The following is a 20,262-nucleotide window of genomic DNA, read 5'->3' on the forward strand; positions in this document are numbered from 1 at the left end:
AGGAAAGAGTGGCCCTGAAGGGGTTGTGCTGGGATGTTGGCTGCTGAGAACCTGGGGATAATGGGCAGCCAGCCTCCGGCAGGTGAACTTAGAGTGCTGCCCTTTCTCTGGTTGGGCCACCTATCCTGACATCTTGGAGCCACCAGGCCAGCCCTATCTCACCTCACAGGAAGCAGACTTGGCCGTGACTTCTCAGTGCCCTCCCACCCTGTGGCTCCATGATGTCCCTCTTCTTAGAGCAGGAACCTGAAAACCTCAGGCTGTGCCTCTCAGCTCCCCCCGGGGCAGCCAGCTTTCTGGGGGACAGTTTGATTGGGATGGGAGGACCAAGGCCCTGCCTGGTGGGGGAGGGCTCAGAGGGGATCTGCAAGGACCACAGGTCAGGCCCGGCTCCTCGGCTCACCGGGTGAGGGGCTAGAGGTGGGGAGGGAGATGAAAGAAAAGGAAGACTTGGTCCTACCTTCAGGGGGATGGTCCTAGATTGAGGGAGGGGACGGTGCCCCTGCCTGTGGAGCTCCAGTCTGGGGGGGGAGCCATGGCCCTGCTCAGGAGCACGTCTGGCAGGGAGGCAGGACCCACACACTCCCTATAAGGACACATGAAAAGAACAGATGGTGCCAACAAGTGCAAATTAATTGAGCGAAGCCTGTGTACATAGGTGCCGAGAACAGGCAGGCTGACAGGCCTGGGAGGGATGGAGGGGGGCGGGGAGGACGGGTGAGAAGCTGTAACGAGCACTTATCGATGTCTCTCTGGGTCTGCAGTTGCTAGCACAGTTATTGACAAAGCCTGTCTATAAATCTCCTGGCCGTGTCTCCAGAAACCTTAATTACGGGGCCTCATTACCTCTCACACCTCTAGACACAGGGGACCAGCCTGAGCCATGGCGGCTGCTGACACTCCGGCTGGACTGTGACAGCGGGTTGAGCCGCTGCACCAAGAGGTGCCCAGCCGGGATGCCTAGGGGGACACGACTTAGGGTCCCAGGCCCCAAAGAGCGGGCAGAGGTTCAGCCTCCAGACGAAAGGCAGCGGGGTGGAAGAGACTTTGAGGCCAGGGAGCTCAGGGTTTGCTTGCCAGTTACTCTTGGCTCTGCCAGGCACTAGGCCACTCTGAGCCTGTTTCCTCATCTGTACAGTGGGAACAGGACTGGAGTGAAGACTAAGTGGGCAGCGTCTGTAACAGTCAAGCACCAGGCCTGGCACCGGTGCATGTGCAACACAGCCCTTCCCTCTCCTCTTGGTCATGCTGCTTGAAGCCACCGAGAAAGAAGGCAGCAGCCTCTTGCATGCCAGGAGCTGGCCTGGCACACCAAGCTGGACCTTGGTGTTCTCCTATTGAACATAATTTCACAGCATCATACAAGGCTACTCTCTGACCAGCAAGACACTCCGTAATCGTGTCTGAACACAGCTGAAATGTGAACATTGCCCAAGCCACAAGGGTGACAAGACTGAAGCCTTCCCTGGCTAATACAAGTGCCCGCTGGTTCTTTACCAAGAACAGCTGTAGTTTTCGTTCCTTCCCCACCTCCTGGATGAGAATCACTAAAATCCTTGCTTATAGAACTATCCCCGCTCCTGAGAGCATCTGACTAGAGAAAAGCCCTCTGTCCTTGAAGTCTCCCCTGAATCACCCAATGGGAGCCTGAGTCCTTCCTGTCCCTTCCCAGCACAACTTCCCGACGTCCCCACCCACCTTCTCTGTCGTATTTGGCTAGAGGAGTTGGGATTATTAGTAGACCATCATTTGTTTCTATTAGCGTGCTCCACGCCTGAATTCTAGACTTTCATTTTCAGCACCCCTCCCCTGCACAATTCATCATTTCTGTGAAGGTGTGTGTGTCCACCGCTTCCCATTCAGTGTCCCCTCCCTAGGCCAGAAGCAAACTGGAGCAGACTGCAGTAGAGAGAGGTCCTCAGGCTACCTGCCAGGTCTCTGGTGTGGAGGAAGGAGCCCCAGGCTGGACATCTGGACCTCTTGCATGATTCAAGGGGGCTGAGACAATCTGGAGCTGAGAGAGGGACAGTGAATGGCGAGGGGCTGGGGTGACGAAGGAGTTGGAGGTGGGGTCTCTCTTCCTTCTTTCCTGGGCTCATCTTAGCCTCTGGAAAGCCAGGTCCTCTACTCCAAATGCCTGGACCTGATGTGCCCAAGGGCCAGACTCCCAGGGCTTTCTGGGGGAGGCTAGCATGCCTGGGCAATGCCCCAGGGTACTTGGGGATGGGCAGATGTAATTCCCCACCCCTGGGAGCTCACCGACCTTATCTCTGCCTCACTAGCCGCATCGAGTTTCTTTTTAAGAAACCTTTATGTTGTCTGTCCCACGCCCTCAGTGTCTGGACCCTTTCTGGCTGGTTGTCCCCTCCTGTCTGCAAGCCAGCCCAGAAGTGCTAGACACTGGGCTCTGTTTCTGCCAGGCTCCAGGCTCATCCCCTAGCTTCACAGTGTTTCTGCTTTCAGCCTCCTGGGCGGTGCTTCTGGACAACCATGTTACACTTTGCCTTCAGAGGCTTGAGCCACAAGGCAGTGGGTCCCTTCAAAACTCCTTCTCACTTGACTGGTGACCCAGCCTCTTTTAGGCACTTTGCCCTCATGACTTGGCCCCTCCCCATCCTGGGAATCCCACCCACCCCACACCAGGCCCTGGTCCTCACAGACTTAGGCAGCAGTGAGGGGATGGGCTTCATGGGGCGGTGGAGGTGGGTGGTGGTGCTGCTAAGGGCTCCCTCTCTACCCAGTTTCTTGGGGTGTCCATGCCCCTGGCCAGCTAAGGCCCAGGTTCAAATCCTGACTAGTCAGACTTGCTCCAAGCACAAGTCCTGCCTCAGGGCCAGCTCCCCTCCCATGTCTAATGTCAGGTCCCAAGTCCCTCCTGCTGAGACAGCAGTAAGATCACGCTCTCCAGAGGATTTGGGAAGGTCTGGATTGGGTAAGGCAGAGATCCATGCACAGTGGGGGACTGGATTCTGCAAGGGAGTGGCTATGTAGTCTGATATGAGGGTCTTGGACGGGCTGAGAGAGAGGAAATCTGGTCTCACCCCCCATTCCCCAAACTCTCCCATACTGTCCTCCTCACCTCCTGCTGTGAATATTAAGGCACTCAAGCCCCTTCACAGCTCACAGAACCCTTTCCAGGCACCATGGGATTTTTCAAGCCAGTCTGTATCGTTAGTGTAAGCATTATCACTATTCCCATTTCACAGCTGAAAAGACTGAGGTTCCTATAGGTGCTGGCTGGGTATTGAGTGGGAAGCAAACTTCCTATCTCTGATCCAGACCTGTTGTCTCCCCAGGTCATGTGGCTGCTTAGGAGGGACATTTTATGCATCCGTGGACCCATTTATGGAGCATCTATCGAGGATCCCCAGAATGTGGGCAGAGAGAACAGAGGAGCAAAGGCCTTGAGCTGTGAGCAAGCATGAGTAGGCTTGGGTGTGGGTAGAATATTCTGGGTTGGGGCACAGGCTTCAGAGGTCGCAGGGGTCATCAGGCTGAGGGGCTCATGCAGCAGGTAAGGGAACTGTGGAAGGCTTAGGGAGCAACAAGCTGGGTGGGTCTGTGCCAGGGCAGAGGGGTTCAGGTGTACAGGAGAGTTCCATCTGGACTGCTGGCTCCTGGACCCTGAGCTGGCTTCCCGAGGGAGCCCCTCCGGCACTCCACAGGAGCCCCCACCTCTGAAAGAAGGTGAGAGGGAGGGGCCTTCATCTTGGCCTCCAGGAGACTCTCCTCCAGTGGCAAGCAGGACTCAGGGACCGTGAGATGCCGCCAGTGGCCCACACCAGTCCTCTGAGGCGGTCCAGCTGCCAGGCCCGTGCCCTGGCTGGCCTTTCAAAATCCCTGAGCCGCTATCTGGCCATCCCCAGTGTCCACACATCAAGGTGGATTTGCATATCTGAGGGTGAAAAAAAAAAAACATTCTGTTGCAGAAGCTTAGCGCCACCAGGGCTTCGAGCCCCCTTTTGTCTGTTTGAGTAAGAACCGGCTGAAGGCTGAAGGATAATTAGTCCCCTGTGGGCAACGCTGCCCCCCTTCCTTGAAGATTTAAAGGCACAGCCCACCTACTCAACCCCTTCTCCTCTCCCACAGTTCCCGCCGGCCTCTCAGCCCTCCCCTTGCGCCCCTCCCGCCCTGTCGGCAGGGTCCTGGCTACAGCGCTGAGGAGGGGAGGGCTGCGGCTGGAGGAGCGATGAATGGGCATTTTATCTGATTAAACTGGGAGTGAACTGGCCCTTCTCTATTATCTTTGGACCTGATTGGATATTTAACACCAAGTGTAGTGTGTGTGTGTCTGTGTGTGTGTGCGCACGCACATGCATGAACTGGGCTTTTCTAGTCCACATTGGGAGGAAATTGGATTGTACTGAAAAGCATTTAATCTGAGCTCAGGAGCCCACCCTAATAGAGTCACTGATCTGGGGGAGGGACAGTTCTGCCCTTGGCCCTGGACAAAAAAGGGCCCTGCCTTGGGCCCTGTGTCTTATATGGAGTCCTACTCCAGCTCTCCTAGGGCCAATCCCTCCCCATTCGGTGGGAGGAGCTGACAGGCCGAGAGGCTGTGCCCATGCAGGCAGGGTCTGAGTATCGCTCTAGACCACACCCTGGTACAGGGGACCCTGGAATCCCCTCCTGCTTCAAGTGCCTGTCCTCCTAAAGGGGACGGTGCACTCTTACACAGGTGAAACGTCTCCCATGGTCACTGGGTCCGTAGGGTGTGGGGCTGAAACAGCCCAATGAAAAGGAAAGGGGGTGCCTCCTGTGTAATGTGGGGGCACTAAGGGCGGGGGCTGGGAGCTGTGCTCCCCATGTTGCCAGGGTTCAAGGTGGAATCTGAGAATCCTCTGAGGTTGTTTCTAAGATATGCATATATAAGACATATATTATTAACATATATAAGTTCAGTTCAGTTCAGTTGCTCAGTCGTGTCCGACTCTTTGCGACCCCATGAATCACAGCACGCCAGGCCTCCCTGTCCATCACCAACTCCCGGAGTTCACCCAGACTCATGTCCATCGAGTCAGTGATGCCATCCAGCCATTTCATCCTCTGTCGTCCCCTTCTCCTCCTGCCCCCAATCCCTCCCAGCATCAGAGTCTTTTCAAATGAGTCAACTCTTCATATGAGGTGGCCAAAGTACTGGAGTTTCAGCTTTAGCATCATTCCTTCCAAAGAAATCCCAGGGCTGATCTCCTTCAGAATGGACTGGTTGGATCTCCTTGCAGTCCAAGGGACTCTCAAGAGTCTTCTCCAACACCACAGTTCAAAAGCATCAATTCTTCAGCGCTCAGCCTTCTTCACAGTCCAACTCTCACATCCATACATGACCACAGGAAAAACCATAGCCTTGACTAGACGGACCTTTGTTGGCAAAGTAATGTCTCTGCTTTTGAATATGCTATCTAGGTTGGTCATAACTTTCCTTCCAAGGAGTAAGCATCTACAGTGATTTTGGAGTCCAGAAAAATAAAGTCTGACACTGTTTCCACTGTTTCCCCATCTATTTCCCATGAAGTGATGGGACCGGATGCCATGATCTTCGTTTTCTGAATTTTGATCTTTAAGCCAACTTTTTCACTCTCCACTTTCACTTTCATCAAGAGGCTCTTGAGTTCCTCTTCACTTTCTGCCATAAGGGTGGTGTCATCTGCATATCTGAGGTTATTGATATTTCTCCTGGCAATCTTGATTCCAGCTTGTGTTTCTTCCAGTCCAGCGTTTCTCATGATATTTGCCAAGATAGAAGAATAGAATGTATATAAGAGTTAGGGGGTCTGGCTTGATTTATAACTTTTGATTATTTGGGGTGTAGGTAATGTGATATATAGATCTCCACATGTATTCTCAAGGGTTTTGGGGGCCTTGGGGAGGGGACCTGCAGCCACAGAGCTCTGTTTTGGAGTTTAATTGAGACCAAGGCAGTCCTCCCACCCAGACAGGCTGGGAAGACGATGAGTCAGGCCCTTGACTTCAGAGTCACGAGGCTTGGTCAAGGCAGCTGCAGGAGCAGGCCCTGGACGGAGAACCCAGACCTGCGCTGGACCAATGAACGCTCTGCTCTCCCTTAGTCTCACCCTGTGGCCCTGAGATGGTTATCGAGCTTCCAGCAGTTTTCCCAACTGGAAAATGGGGATGATCATTGTACATCCTTGATCAGATTGGTGCAAGGATGAAATAAGATTATGACAAAGATATGGGACCAGAGTAAGGACTCAGTAAAAGATTGATGGAATAATTAGTAGTATTAAAAGGAGGGCTAAGCTGGCTGTTTGTGGAAAGGGATAGGTCCCATTTCCCAGCTTAGCAAATCTTTCCCAGTCTCCCCTGGTTCTGTAGTCCCCTCCTACCTTCCGCAATCGATGACTGGAGCGCTCAGCAATTTATGGCCTCATCATCTCGGCTTTATTTACAGAGAGAGCTGCACTCCTGCCCCACCCACCCACTGTTTAATCAAGGAACTGAGATGGACAGTGATACAGGGCAGCAAGAGCCATCTCACTAAGAAGCGAGCCAGAAGGCCATCCTGCCCTTCACCTGCCTTTTTTGCTGGGATGAAGGAGGACATCATGAAGACCAGGCTTCTCACTCTACAGAGGAGGGAGGCAGAGGCCCAGAGGAGGAAGGAGTCAGCCAGGGTGTCTCCTCCAGTCAGTGGCAGAACAGAAACTGGGCCCCAGGCCTTCAGATGCCTTTCCCGTCCAGTGCTCTTTCAGTCGTTAATTTCCTCTCTTCCCGGTGGCCCCCTCATCCTCTCCCTTTCTGAGCCCAGTTCTTGGGTGCTTGGGGCTAGGCCCTGATTTGGCCAATTTCCATTTTTTAGATAAAGAAATTTAAGTCCAGAGAGGGAAGAGACTAGCCCAAAGGCTGCACAGTACCTCTTGGTGAGATACTAGGCCAGGGTCCCACTTGGGGGATATGGGGACACACACACACACACACACACACACACACACACACACATGTCATCGCCACTCAACAAACTGCTCTTGCAGGAACAAGTTCACTCACCTACACTTCTCTTCTACTGGCAAATCAATGATTCACCATGGTTTTCATACCAACAGCTCCTGATAGCAGTGCCATCTGTGGGCCCTACCTGGCATTCTCTATGAAATGTGCCCTGCCTGGCAGTGGGGTTAGGGCTAGGTGTACTCCCCTCTGTGCTCCTACAATCCCCTGAGCCGACTGTTCCCCAGCCCTGAACATACTCTCCTCCTGTGAATTCTGATGTGTCTCTTCTGTCTCATCAGAAAAGACCAACTCATTAGAAAAGACCCCGGTGCTGGGAGGAGAAGGGGACGACAGAAGGTGAGATAATTGGATGGTATCACCAACTCAATGGACATGAGTTTGAGCAAACTCAGGGAGATGGTAAAGGACAGGGAAGCCTGGCATGGGGCAGTCCATAGGGTCACAAAGAGTCGGACACGACTGAGCAATTGAACAACGACTGTTCTGTGGAATTGGGCTTCCTGAGGACAGGGACCTTTGTAGGGGGTTATTATCATGTTGGGCTTCCCTTGTGGCTCAGCTGGTAAAGAATTCGCCTGCAGTGTGGGAGACCTGGGTTCAATCCCTGGGTTGGGAAGATCCCCTGGAGAAAGGAATGGCTACCCACTCCAGTATTCTGGCCTGGAGAATTCCATGGACTGTATAGTCCATGGGGTCGCAAAGAGTTTGACATGACTGAGCGAACTTCACTTCACTTCACTTCACTATTATCATGTTACTGTCACTTAGCCTGGGGATAAGCTTCTGGAAAGGGATCAAAAGGGAGGGTCTGGGTGAGTTGTGCCACCTCCCTCTTTCTCTCTCCATCTGAAAGGACCCCATGAATACAGTGACTATTAATAAGGTTCCTGCAAAGTGGACAGCCCTTTACAGTTTCCCGTATACCGCCATCCACTCTCTTATAAATCCTCTCAAAAGCCTCAAGAGTCGGGTAGGGGGAGAGGATTCCTTCCTTTTAACAGATGAGGTGGCCTAGAGAGGTGGAGTGACTTTTCCAAGGTCCCACAGCTCCTGAGTGGTGGAGACATGACTCAAACCTGTTATAGCTGCGTAGATGAGTAGATGGGTCTGCAGGGGGAGATAACAGGGCTTGGCACCGAGTAGATGCTCAAAAACCTGGTTGAATGAATGAATGAGTGAATGAATGAACAAGTGAGTTCATATGCCTGACTGCAAAGTCCACTGGGAAGGGGAGTGGCTCAGGGCATGTGGGGGTGGAGGAGTGCTTGACATTTTTGTTCCCTGTGCCCACATGCCCTTGTCTTGGCTCCTCAAGCCCCGCTCAGACTCAGGGCAGAGCTCTTTTCCCTTTGCAGTCCCTGGGGAAGCGCTGCTTTCTCATTCACCTACCCAGGCTGGCTCACTTCCCTTGGCCTCTGCAGGCTTCTCCCAGTTAGGCTGGGGGCCTTCTCCATGGAATCATGCCTCCCCATCTCTAGGTCTGCCCCTGATATCTGTGAGGCCCAGGATAAGGGCATAAATAGAGGCTACTAGCAGGTGCCCACACTCCCCGATAAACAGCTATCTCCTGGGCTTATGGGTGCAGCCCCAAAAGTATTGGATCTTGGGAGGATAGACTTTGGCAAGAGGTCTGCACAGCCCTCAGAAGCAGGCTCAGGTCCATTCGGGCAGGGAATTCTGAGGTCTTGGATACTGAAAGACTGGTCTAGACTGCGAGGCTTGGGCTCCAGAGTGCATTTACCTGGCCCTGTGGACCCCTTGCTCTCTGGGGAGAGACGAGGCTGGGGGCAGCCCAGAAAGGGCCCTTCTAAATCATCTAAGGATGGTATCCCTCTCCTGTCCTGTCTAAAACCCTGGTTCCAAGGGCCCTGGGGACCTTTTCTGTGGCCAAGCCACTTACCACTCTGGTCAAGTTAGTTAGAAAAACAAACCCACTCCAGCAGCCAGTGGCTTTCCCTGGACTGGCTACTGGTTGACCCTGGGCTCCCCAGCAGCTCCAGGGGCCTGACAGGGGTGTGGGATAGTGTGGGAGGGAGTGAGCCCACAAGTGAGAGAGTATGTGCAGTGGGGGAGGTGGAGCCAGCCTGCAGGGGGCCTCACTCAGCTACACACACACACACACACACACACCCCCCAAGACAATAAATCGACAAACACTTAATCTCCCTGCAAATTGAAACGAAGCTGTAAATATCTGCCGCATCCCAGCAGCTGAGTTATGAGTCTCGTTTATTAATCTCTTTAGTCCCAGGTGATGGATGGAGGAGGAGAATGGCCCACCGGGGAGATGCCGGGGATGGGGGGAAGGAGGGAGAAGTGGGTCAGGGGTCTGGGAACAGCCCTTCTGCAGAAGGGGTCAGAGTAGGGAGGCCTGGGAGAGGCATGCTTCCCCCCTTTCATTCTCTGGCTCCAAAAGCCCCACCAACACAGTGACTATATAAGCCTCTATAAAGTGGACAGCCCCTTACAGTTTCTAACGCACTGTATCTGGTTAACCCTCCCTGCAGCTTCAGGAGGTTGTGTATGGGTGGGGAAGGGGTGGATTTCTTGCACTTAGCAACAAGGAGACAGGCCCAGAGAGGTGGAGTGATTTATCCAAGGTCACACAGCTCTTGAGAGGTGGAGATGGCTCACGGCTGAGAGGGGCGGGGGGAGGAGGGGTCTGCAGAGGGAGATAACAGAGGCATATAGGATGAGATCCTTGTTTCTCTCAAATGCTTGGTAAGCACCTTTTTCTCTCTCACTCTGTAGGGACTGGAGGAGGAAGAGAAGGACAGAGAAGAAGCGGAGTGGAGCTGGTGACGGCTTTCAGCCAAGCCCGGGAGCTGTGACTGCTGCACCCTCACAAGATTTATTTTTAGACAGCCCCCAAGTGCCAGCATGCAGGGCTTACCACTCGGGCTGCAGGAGTGCAGGGGAGGAGCTGAGGCGGGCTGGAGTCCCGAGAAGACCTTCTACCTGCAGGAGCTGGGCTCGGGATGGGAGTGGATCTGGTGCCCGTGTGCGATGAACACGTATCCTTAAATGAGCCTTAAGCCAGGTGGACAGAACAGGGGTGCTCGTAGAGGGACAGGGACAGAAGCCTGACCTGGCAAATGGGACCACGGGCACTGGGCAGTGGAGTAGGGACCACGGAGACTGGGGTGTTGGAGCAGGAAGGATGGGGTGACAGTGATGTTTCTGGAACACAGCTGGTGGTCCATAGTGGGCGCTGAGTCAGGGCCATCTGACTGGAGGCTGCTGAAGGGGCACCAGAGGGCCGTGCTTTGTCTCTGTCTCCATCTGTCTCTCTTGTATCTTTCCTCCCTCTTGTGGACCAAAGATCTGGGTGGGGCTCAGACTCTCAGCATGGGGCAGTCTGCCTCCCAGGGTGGGCTCCGTGTCACTCTGGTTTCTGGGGGCTGACCCCAGGCTCTTGGCCTTGTGATGCTCACAACCTGAGCTGATATTCCGGCTACTAGCTGCCACTGATGTGTGTGGTGTCCATACTTGGGGACCAGTGTTGGCAGCTGCCTCCTACCCAGGACCCATCACCTGCTATCACATGGTGCCCGGGGAGCTGAGGTTGGTGCTGAACCTCATCAGTCTGCAGTCCTCTTCCTGGGCCAGAGCCTGGGGGCAGGACCAAGGCTCCAGTCACAGCCCAGGGGCCCCCGGGGGCTTGGGAACATCTGCTCCAACCTCCTCTGCAGACAGAGGAAGGCAGGGACTGGGACCCAGAGAAGGGAAGGGAGTTCAAGGTCACTTCAAGGAGGAGGTGAGAGTGCTATGAGTGTGGGGCACAGTGTGGCGCTGGGCTGACAGATGGAGGGTATATGTCCTATGGCTGTGGGGGGCTGAGGGGGCTACTACCTTGAAAGGAGCAGGGCTGGCACAGGGGCAGGGGAGCGCCCACGTCATGACCCCATCCCGATTTGCCTGGGACTCAGGTTTAGCACTGCAAGTCCTATGTCCTGGGATCCCTCAGTCTTGGGAAAACAGGGACGGTTGGACTCATTAAAGGCCATGCCAGGCAGACTCGCAGGCCCAGTTTCACAGGTGTCTCTGCTACACGCCAGCCCTTTCTGAAGGCCCCTCACCAGTTCCATTTGACCCCGAGAGGCAGGCAAGGCAGGTAAGTGGTTCTCTTCAATTACAGAGGGAGAAATCAAGGCCCAGGGACACAAAGGGCTCCAAGTCACCCTGGGAAGGCACAGCAGAGTCAACCCCTCTCTGCCTGGCTGGGAAGGAAGCCGTCCCTGGGCTGGGAGGTCTGCGCTTGGGTCTCCAGAGCCCCGACCTCCACAGCTGTGTGACCTGGGAGGAGCCACAGCGCCTGCCACCTTCCTTCCTTACCTCATCCTTGAAATGGGGCCCTTTGTCTTGGGGAAATGACGTCTAGAGGAGTTGAAGTCAACCTACCAGGTTAAATGGGGATGGGGACAGCTTGGGAAGGGGACACAAAGGAAATGGGGGTAGGCGGAGATCAAGGGATCATTCGGAGTTCAGCAGACTCAAGAGAGGAAGAGAAACAAAAGTGTGATGCTCAGAGCAGGGCAGGCATGTGGGGACCAGGAAGGGGAAAGATGAAGGGAGGGGGTTAGGCTTTCAAACAGAGAATGAAAGAAATAAGTTATTCCAGTGCGGTGAGGTTGGAAAAACTCCACTGAATCTTTAAACAACCCTCGTCAATTATTCATCTGCTGGTATGAGGGCCCTCTGGTCTGCCACAAATCTCCTCTGAGCAGTGGAGGAAAGGAGGAGGGAAGGAAACAGAGGGGGCATGGTTTGGGGGGGCACTGGAGGAGAGAGACAGAGGAAAGGGCAAATATTTACCGGCTACTGTGTACCTACTCTGTCCCTCCTACCTGCTGGGAACTCCTAGAGCTGGGTGCCTAGGCCTTTTCCCACCCCACCCCCCGCCACCACCTTCCAGGCTCCTGCACAGTTGGGCACACGGCTGGGCACCTGGCGCTGGGGCAAGTTCTTTTTTCCTGGCTGCTTGGAGAAATTGCTGATGGAGCTGCTGGGGAACAGAAATCTGGGCAATGGCAAGGGTTTTACAAGCCCCAGTGAGTGGAGCTGCTCTGTCTGGAGGCTGCCTGGGGCCCCTCATCTATTGCCTGGCTCAGCAAGAGGTAGGCTCTGGGTGTCTAGGGACCGAGCAGGGAATGCTTACCAGTTGTTTGGAGTTTGAAGAGTTAGCATGTTTGGGATGGCTTAAAAAAATTATTTATTTATTGGGCTGTGCTGGGTCTTAGTTGTAACATGAGATCTAGTTCGCTGACTAGGGATTGAACCCGGGCCCCCTGTATTGGGAACTCAGAGTCTTAGCCACCGGACCAGCAGGGAAGTCCCCTGGGATGACTCTTAATCTCTCATTCTTCACCCTCACTCAAAAGCCTACCTCTTCCAAAGAAGGCTCCCTAGGCTGTTCAGAAGGGAGGTGAAGGCTTTCTTTAGCTCTGCCCAGGACTAACTCTGGACCCAAAGTCACACCCACAAGGCCCTGACCCGGGTGGGTCTGCTCAGAACTGGAGCTTTGCACCTCCTGGACAGAATGGAACTTGAAAAGCCTGTGTCAAAATCAGGTGTCTTGAATGAAGGGAGGAAGAATTGACTGCCCTGAAGGCAGATCCAAGGGCACACTAGGGCAGACTAGGGCACAGTAGGGCAAGCGCGGCCAGTGAGGGAAGGGGGGTGTGGGGTTGGCACAGGCAGGCCCAGGGCGGCAGGGAGCATCGGTGGTATCCTCCCGGAAGAGGGGGCACAGACTCTGGTCTCCTCCACTCCCTTCTCTGTTCCCAAGGTGATCCTTTCTCGAGAAAATGTTCAATTTCCTATTAGGCTCTGGAGGAAATCAGCGGCAGAATCGTTTCTGGGCTCTGGGGAATGTGCTCAAGACCAGACACAGATTAATGACTCCTGGAATCAGGTGGTGCTGAGAGGCTCACGGTCCAGATAGAGCTGCTGAGAGCCGAGGGACACAGCCAGTCATGTGCCCACCGCTGTCCCCCAGGCTCCACCGCTGCTGACCGCTCCCTGACGGCACACCCAGGAGTCACACACCTGTGACAGTGCCACGGCCACCCAGATGTGTTCTAGAGCGGTCAGGTGTCTTTCCACGTTCCGTGGCTGCGTCTACAGGGTACACACTGCAGTCTTTGCCCACTGCCGTGCTCCATGGCTATGCCTTCCTCTACGCCGGGCTGTGTGATATCATTGTGTGGCTTGGGTCTATTGCTATGCGACGACACTCCACGGCCCCCTGGCCGTGGCCTATAGCTTGTCATTGTGTCTCTCGGTCACATGAGCTCACTGATTGCTATGTAATTTTGTTTGGTTGCTATGGAACAGCGACCCATTGCTGCATGCTCCCTGTCACGGAGCTGTGCACGGTTGCTACCCACCCACGGTCTAGTGCTTGTTCCTAGGCTCTGCTGGCTGCATGAATGCTTGTCTGGCTCCTGTGCTGGTCCTTCGAGGCTCTGGCTAAAGGCTTGGAACTGGAGTTGGGGACTGAGTCTCAGACTCAACCAAGGCAGAGATGGGAATGATTAGCATGGTAAATCTGTGCTGATAAGAGACAGAGAGAGACAGGAGAAGGATGCACTGGAGGACGGAGGCTGGGCTGGAGGGTAAAGGGAATGGAGCCAAAAGTCAGCACAGAATAGGCTGGAAGCTGGGCCCAGGACAGGATGAATGGGAAAGGGAGACAGGCAGGCCTGTTGCCTGAATACTCTGAGTGTCTGAGGGATCCAGCAGTGTCAGGGTGGCCAAAGGGCCCAGGGCTGGATGTGTGGGCTTCTGCAGCCATCTGGTGTTCACTCGGCTGTGTGCAGGACACCCTGGGGTAGTGGAGTCAGGAAGCCTCGGGCAAGGGTCGTCCCATGGCTAGGCTTCCTCACTGACATCCTTTGCAAAATTAGGAGATTGTCCTGGATACTCTCTCTAAGGTACTTTCTGATGCCCTTGCCCAGCTAGGCATTCTCTCACATGGTCCCCAAAGCATTTACCTACATCTGTGTAGGACCAGGCCTGCCCTGGGCCCTGGAGCTCAGAGATGAGGAAGCCAAAGTGTTCTTAGTTCAAGTCCTGGAAGGTGGTGGCTGAGGGTACTGAATTCAACAGGAAGCTAGGGCGAAAAGCCAGTGCTTGAGACCTTGCCAAGTACCCAGCAAGGGGGAGGATAGAGCACTGAGTCCGCCAGTGAGAGTGCTGCAGTGATACCCAGAGAGGGCATGCTGGAATTGGTTCTCCACATAGACCCAGCTCACAACACCTCTCACAGGGTACAGGGCGCCCCTGAGCCCCCTTGTTCATACTCAGAGCCTCCTCACATCCTGCCTTAGTGCCCTGCTGCTGCTGCTGCTGCTAAGTCGCTTCAGTCGTGTCCGACTCTGTGCGACCCCATAGACGGCAGCCCACCAGGCTCCCCCGTCCCTAGGATTCTCCAGGCAAGAACACTGGAGTGGGTTGCCATTTCCTTCTCCAATGCATGCAAGTGAAAAGTGAAAGTGAAGTTGCTCAGTCCTATCCGACTCTTAGCGACCCCACGGACTGCGGCCCACCATGGTCCTCCGTCCATGGGATTTTCCAGGCAAGAGTACTGGAGTGGGGTGCCATTGCCTTCTCCGGCCTTAGTGCCCTAGGGCCACTTATTTCTCCTCCTACCCTCTGTCACTAATGATATTTATTCAACCCCTCACTCAAAAAGGGTTCCTCCTGGTGGCTAGCTTTGACTTCTCAAGTGCAATCTGGACTCATCTCCACGGCTTAATCCTTAAGAGAAGATCAAGACTAGCTGGCCATACCCAAGTTATTATACTTTAAGTATTAAAGGATATTAAATATATATATATATAAATAAAATATTTAAATTTGCCCACCTATTGGATCCATCCTATATGTAAAGGCCCTTTCCCCTCAGCTCTGATTTTTTTTCTCCTTCTTACCCCATCATGGCCATTAAAACCAATGCATTTTGTATGCAGTATGAAAAGTCCAGCTCAGCCCATTCCAACCCTTTCTATTAATAAGTCATACCCCGCCCCCCCCCGCCCACCAAACACAAAGACCATACTAAGTCGTCTCTATCCTTGTGCACGGGTGCTAAGTTGCTTCAGTCGTGTCCGACTCTTTGCGAGCCTATGAACTGTAGACCACCAGGCTCCTCTGTCCATGGCATTTCCCAGGCAAGCATATGGGAGTGGCTTGCCATTTCTTCCACCAGGGGATCTTCCTGATCTGGAGATCGAATCTGTGTCTTTTAAGTCTCCTGCTTCGCTAGTTCTTTACCACTAGCGCCACCTGGGAAGCCCCCATCTCTATGTAATTTCTTTCAAATAATCCAAAGCCACTGACTTCAGCTCAGACCTCAGATCCTCTGCCAAGCAGAAATGTTCACTGGACTCCAAACCAGAGAGGGCTGCCATGCACAGTACCTGGAGTGGGGCCCATATGGCTCCCTCCTTGGTCCCACTGGCCCAGCACAGTGGCTGAGATGAGAGGCTTGTTCTGCTCCCTGGGGATGTGTGAGGTCTGCATCCAGCAGTAAGTGGGGTCTCACTAGGTGATGACCAAGGCTTGGCTGGCTCAGCACCCCATGGGAGACCCCTGGAGCTGGAGGGGTGAGGAAAGGAGAGTGCCCTGGAGGGGTGAGGTCTCTTCAGGGTTGTGACCAGGGAGGGAATGCCTTTGCCTTTCTCCTTCCTCCTGGCCTGCCCTTCCCCTCCCATTACACCTTCCCTTTTCCTGTCTTCCCTGTTTGTTTCCCCTCCTCCTTTCTCCACTGCACATCCTCTGCTCAGAGGCACAAGAGGGGTGTCACGAGGCCAGGCTGTGGGGGCAGCAGGCATTGGATTATTCACACTACCCAAAGTCTCCAAAGTCAGGCCTGAATCTTTATTTTTAACCCATCTGATGGGTGGGCTGACAGGTCAGGCCCGAGAGTTGCTTTCCCAAGGGGCAGAGGTCAAAAGAGTGTAGAAGATGACCTGAATGCTCTGGGTCTCCAGGGAGGGCACTGTTGGGGGTGGGCAGGGGTGCTCCACGTGGGGGCATCCTGGCACACCCAGCGGATGGCTCCCTTCCTATTGGTCTGATGGGACGTGTTCCAGGAAGGTGCAGAAGTGCGAGGGGAAGATGCGGAGGCTGTCGGTGGAAAGGCGTAAGTCCTGGGAATAGGAGGCCCAGGGCTCCCCTAGCGGCCGGTGGTCTCGGCTCGGGCCTTTTCTCAGTGTCTTCCAGAGCAGCGTTCCCCATGGGGTCCGCTGGGGGAGAAGGGAAGAAGCCACATATGAATTCACATGTGGTGGCTGGGGCAGGACTTCAGTGGGGGCCCTGGACTGTGCTGTCTTTCCGGCAGCCATTCTGGAGCTTTCTGCCTCAAGGGGCTGGGACTGGGTCATTCCTCATCCAAGGAAGGCATCATTTCAGCCACCTGCACCATTCCTCTCCCAGCGTCTGATCAACAGGAAGCCAGACCAACTCCCGGGATTAAGGGCAGGGACTCTGTGACCCAAGACCGAGTCTCCTTTTCTTTGAGCCCCAGTTTCCTCTTTCAAAAGTTCAAACTGGTCTCTTGGGGGCTTCGCATTACCCAGAGGGCAAGCTCCCAAGGAAGTTCTGAGTTGATGGCAACTTGAGTCAGAGAAAGGAACCCGGTCTTACAAGTGTGGCAGGGGTTTGTTTGGAAAGAAATCCCTGGTGTGTGTGTGCTCAGTCGTGTCTGACTCTTTGTAACCCCCTGGACTGTAGCCCATCAGGCTCCTCTGTCCATGGAATTTTCCAGGCAAGGATACTGGAGTGGGTTGCCATTTCCTCCTCTAGGGGAATCTCCCTGACCCAGGGATCAAACCCAGGTTTCCTGCCTTGCAGGCAGATTCTTTACCACTCTGCCACCCAGGAAGCGCAAATGGGAGTTCCAGTCAAAAGGAAAAGAGACTAGGTAAAATGAAGAATTCACCTGTTTAGGGTGACTCACATACAGAAGGAGCCTTCCCTTTAGGGAAGGTCCACTGGCCACCTAGGAGTGAACAGCCCACAGGTAGCAGGCAAGCCCCTTCCCCAGGCCCTATCCCCACTCTGGCCCTCCTAGCCCTGGTGGGAAGGGGACACATTCACCGCTTCTCAGGATACCTTGGGCACCTGAGACTCAGCCTCTGTTTCCTGCCAAGGGGATGTGATGGACCCAATCATGGAGCTCACCATGGCCTTGGACCAGAACTCACAGATGGCACCCAGCTTCTCATCTAAGATCTTGGGGTCCAGGACGGGCAGGCCTTTGCTGTAGTTTGGTGTCAAGAAGTTTTCTGGTCTTTGTGGAGAGAAGGTGCAGAGACGTGGCTCTGTGACTTTTCTACCATAAACGTGCCCTTCCACACCCCCAAGCCACTCCTCTTCATGGCTCAGGAGGCCTGCATGCCTGGCTCCTGTCTACCTCCTACCACCTGCCTCCTGCTGACTGCACCCTAACCACACTGTCCTTGCCTTTCCTCCAATGAGTCAAGCTCTTTCCCGCTTCAGGGCCTTTGCATCTGCTGTTCTCTCTACCTGGAGAGTCCCTTATGTCTGTACATGGCTATCCACTTCTCATCATTCAGGTCTCAGCCCAGATGGGCTCTTCTCAGAGAGGCCCTGCCTTGGAGATAGAGGCCCATCCTACTCAAAGTAACCCTTCCTCCAATACATTCTATTCACACTATCCCATTTTACTGTCTTCACAGTATTTACCAGAAAATTCATTTTCAAAAAATGTGTTTACTTGTTCACTGTCTGCCTCCTTCCTCCACTCTCCACACTAGAATGCAAGTTACTAGTGAACAGGGACCTCATTTATCCCAAGGGTCTGCCTCATTGTAGGTACTCAAGAAGTATCTGTGGTTTTTTAGTATTTATTTTATTTATTTGGTGTGCTGGGTCTTAATTGTAGCACATGGGATCTTCAATCTGCTGCAGGGTGTGGGATCCTTAGTTGTGGCATGTGGGATGTAGTTCTCTGACCAGGGATGACACCCAGCCCCCTGCATTGGGAGCATGGAATCTTAGCCATTGGACCATCAGGGAAATCTAAGAAATATTTGTTGAAAGAATAAATAAATTGTGCCATCTATGACTCCAACCCTTGGTCCAATAACAACAGAAAATTTCTCTGCTCCTTTGACACCCTTTGCTTTGTAGACTTGCTTTCCTTTCCATTTCCTCATCTCATCCTCTTATCTTCTCTACTCTGATGGGCCTCTTTCTCCATCTATGTTGTTTTTCTTAATTCTCTTCTTCCTCCCTTGGCATGACTAATATTCCCATCTCTGCTTATCCAGAATTTAACCCCACTCAAATACCAGCCCCTCCAAGAAGCCTTGAGAGTCCCTTGGACAGCAAGGAGATCAAAGTAGTCAATCCTAAAAGAAATCAACCCTGAATATTCATTGGAAGTGCTGAAACTGAAGCTCCAACACTTTGGCTACCTGAAGCAAAGAGCCGGTTCATTGGAAAAGACCCTGATGCTGGGAAAGATTGAGGGCAGGAAGAGAAGGGAGCAAGAGAGGATGAGACGGTTGGATGGCATCACTGACTCAATGGACATGAGTCTGAGCAAACTCAGGGAGACAGTGAAGGACAGGGAAGCCTGGTGTGCTGCAGTCCATGAGGTTGAAAAGAGCTGGACACGACTTAGCAACTGAACAACAGCAACGATCAGCAGCAACTCTTGATGGGCTCCACCCACACTTGCTCGAACCTTTTCTGGGTTCTCCCAGCCCAGCAGCTGGCTTTTTCTGCTCTCACAAGCATGTGTTAAGTCACTTCAGTTGTGTCCAACTCTTTGCGACGCTATGGACTATAGCCCACTAAGCTCCTCAGTTCATGGGATTCTCCAGGCAAGAATACTGTCGTGGGTTGCCGTGCCCTCCTCCAGGGGATCTTCCCAACCCAGGGATTGAACGTGCATCTCTTACATCTCCTGTATTGGCAAGCGGGTTCTTTACCACTGGCGCCACCTGGGAAGCTTTCTGCTCTCACACTTTCCTCCAATTCTAGGTTTATTTTGTTTTTCTGGCAAAACTTTAAGTTGCTCAGCCTTAGGGATATGTCTCATACTCCCCGTGGGGAGAGATTACTTGAAAGCTCTGTTGAAAATCCATGTTAGCCTCCAAAATGTGCCCACTGTTCAAAGAACTGTGTAGTCAGTCTGAAGTTTGTAGGGACCTCAACAGTGACCCACTTCCACCCTACTTCAGCTGTTGGAATCCTGTCTTGGCCACACAGGGGACAAATTATTCCACTGTCTAGAGTGTTGGGCTAGAAACAAATTGAACAACGGGCACCATGCCAACCAGGACAAATGTGCTCAAGGTTAGACATGCTCGAATGTCTGACATTGAACAAAACAGAGTGAATGCAGGTGGTCCTCTCTTTAAGTGGATGCTCTATATGAAAATCCACATGTATGAACCAGATGAGGTAGGACAACACCCTTCCCACTACGTGTGCACGCATGCATGCATGCTCAGTTGCTAAGCTGGTTCTGACTCTGTGACTCCATGGACTATGTAGCCCACCAGGCTCCTCTGTCCATGGGATTCCCCAGGCAAGAATACTGGAGTGTGTTGCCATGTCTTTCTCTAGGGGATTGTCTCAATCCAGGGATAGAACCGCTTTTCCTGCACTTGCAGGCAGATTCTTTTACCACTGAGCGACCAGAGAAGCCCATTACTTTTAAAAATAAATTTGGTGGGGATTTCCCTGGAGGTCCAGTGGTAAAGGACCACCTTCTAATACAAGGGACAAGGGTTTGATCCCTGGTTGGGGAAATAAGATCCCACATACTGAGGGGCGAATAAGCCCAAGCATCACAACTACTGAGTCCCTACACTATGGAATCCATGAGTCACAACTAGAGAGAAGCCTGTGCACCACAATGAAGATCTGGTAGGTACCCCGCAACTAAGATTCAATGCAGACAAATAAATACATAAATAAGTAAATGTTTTTTTTTTTTAAATAAAATAAATTTGGTGTGCAGAACTTCATTAACAAGAAGCATTTTCAGGCTTGTGTAAGTAGATTAAGGGACATTCATACAAGTACAGAGGTATCCTGTCCAGTCTGGGCCTCACCCCTACCTCCCTCCACCATCAAATGGGTACCAGGAGAAGGCTGCTGTATGAAGACTCTGGGGATGGGAAGAGTGAAGCACTGGATGACCTCGAGGCTGACTTTGGAACTGACTGCACTTCATAACCAAGACTTCAGGGGCTGTTTTTTCCCTGGATATGAGGCCTGGCTGTCTCTCTCATCGGCTCCTCTCAGTAA

At 53.2% G+C, this 20,262-nt stretch overlaps 1 protein-coding gene across 1 annotated transcript in view; it reads right to left on the reverse strand.

The window, feature by feature from the left end:
• CCDC33 (coiled-coil domain containing 33) overlaps positions 1 to 20,262 on the reverse strand; it is a 126,193-nt gene that overhangs the window by 29,122 nt on the left and 76,809 nt on the right. Inside the window, 1 exon segment of the mRNA XM_055555886.1 lies at positions 17,074 to 17,270. Within this exon segment, the coding sequence (XP_055411861.1) occupies positions 17,074 to 17,270 (197 nt within the window).

Source organism: Bubalus kerabau, chromosome 19 (assembly GCF_029407905.1).
Source record: "Bubalus kerabau isolate K-KA32 ecotype Philippines breed swamp buffalo chromosome 19, PCC_UOA_SB_1v2, whole genome shotgun sequence".
Taxonomy (NCBI): Eukaryota; Metazoa; Chordata; class Mammalia; order Artiodactyla; family Bovidae; genus Bubalus; species Bubalus kerabau.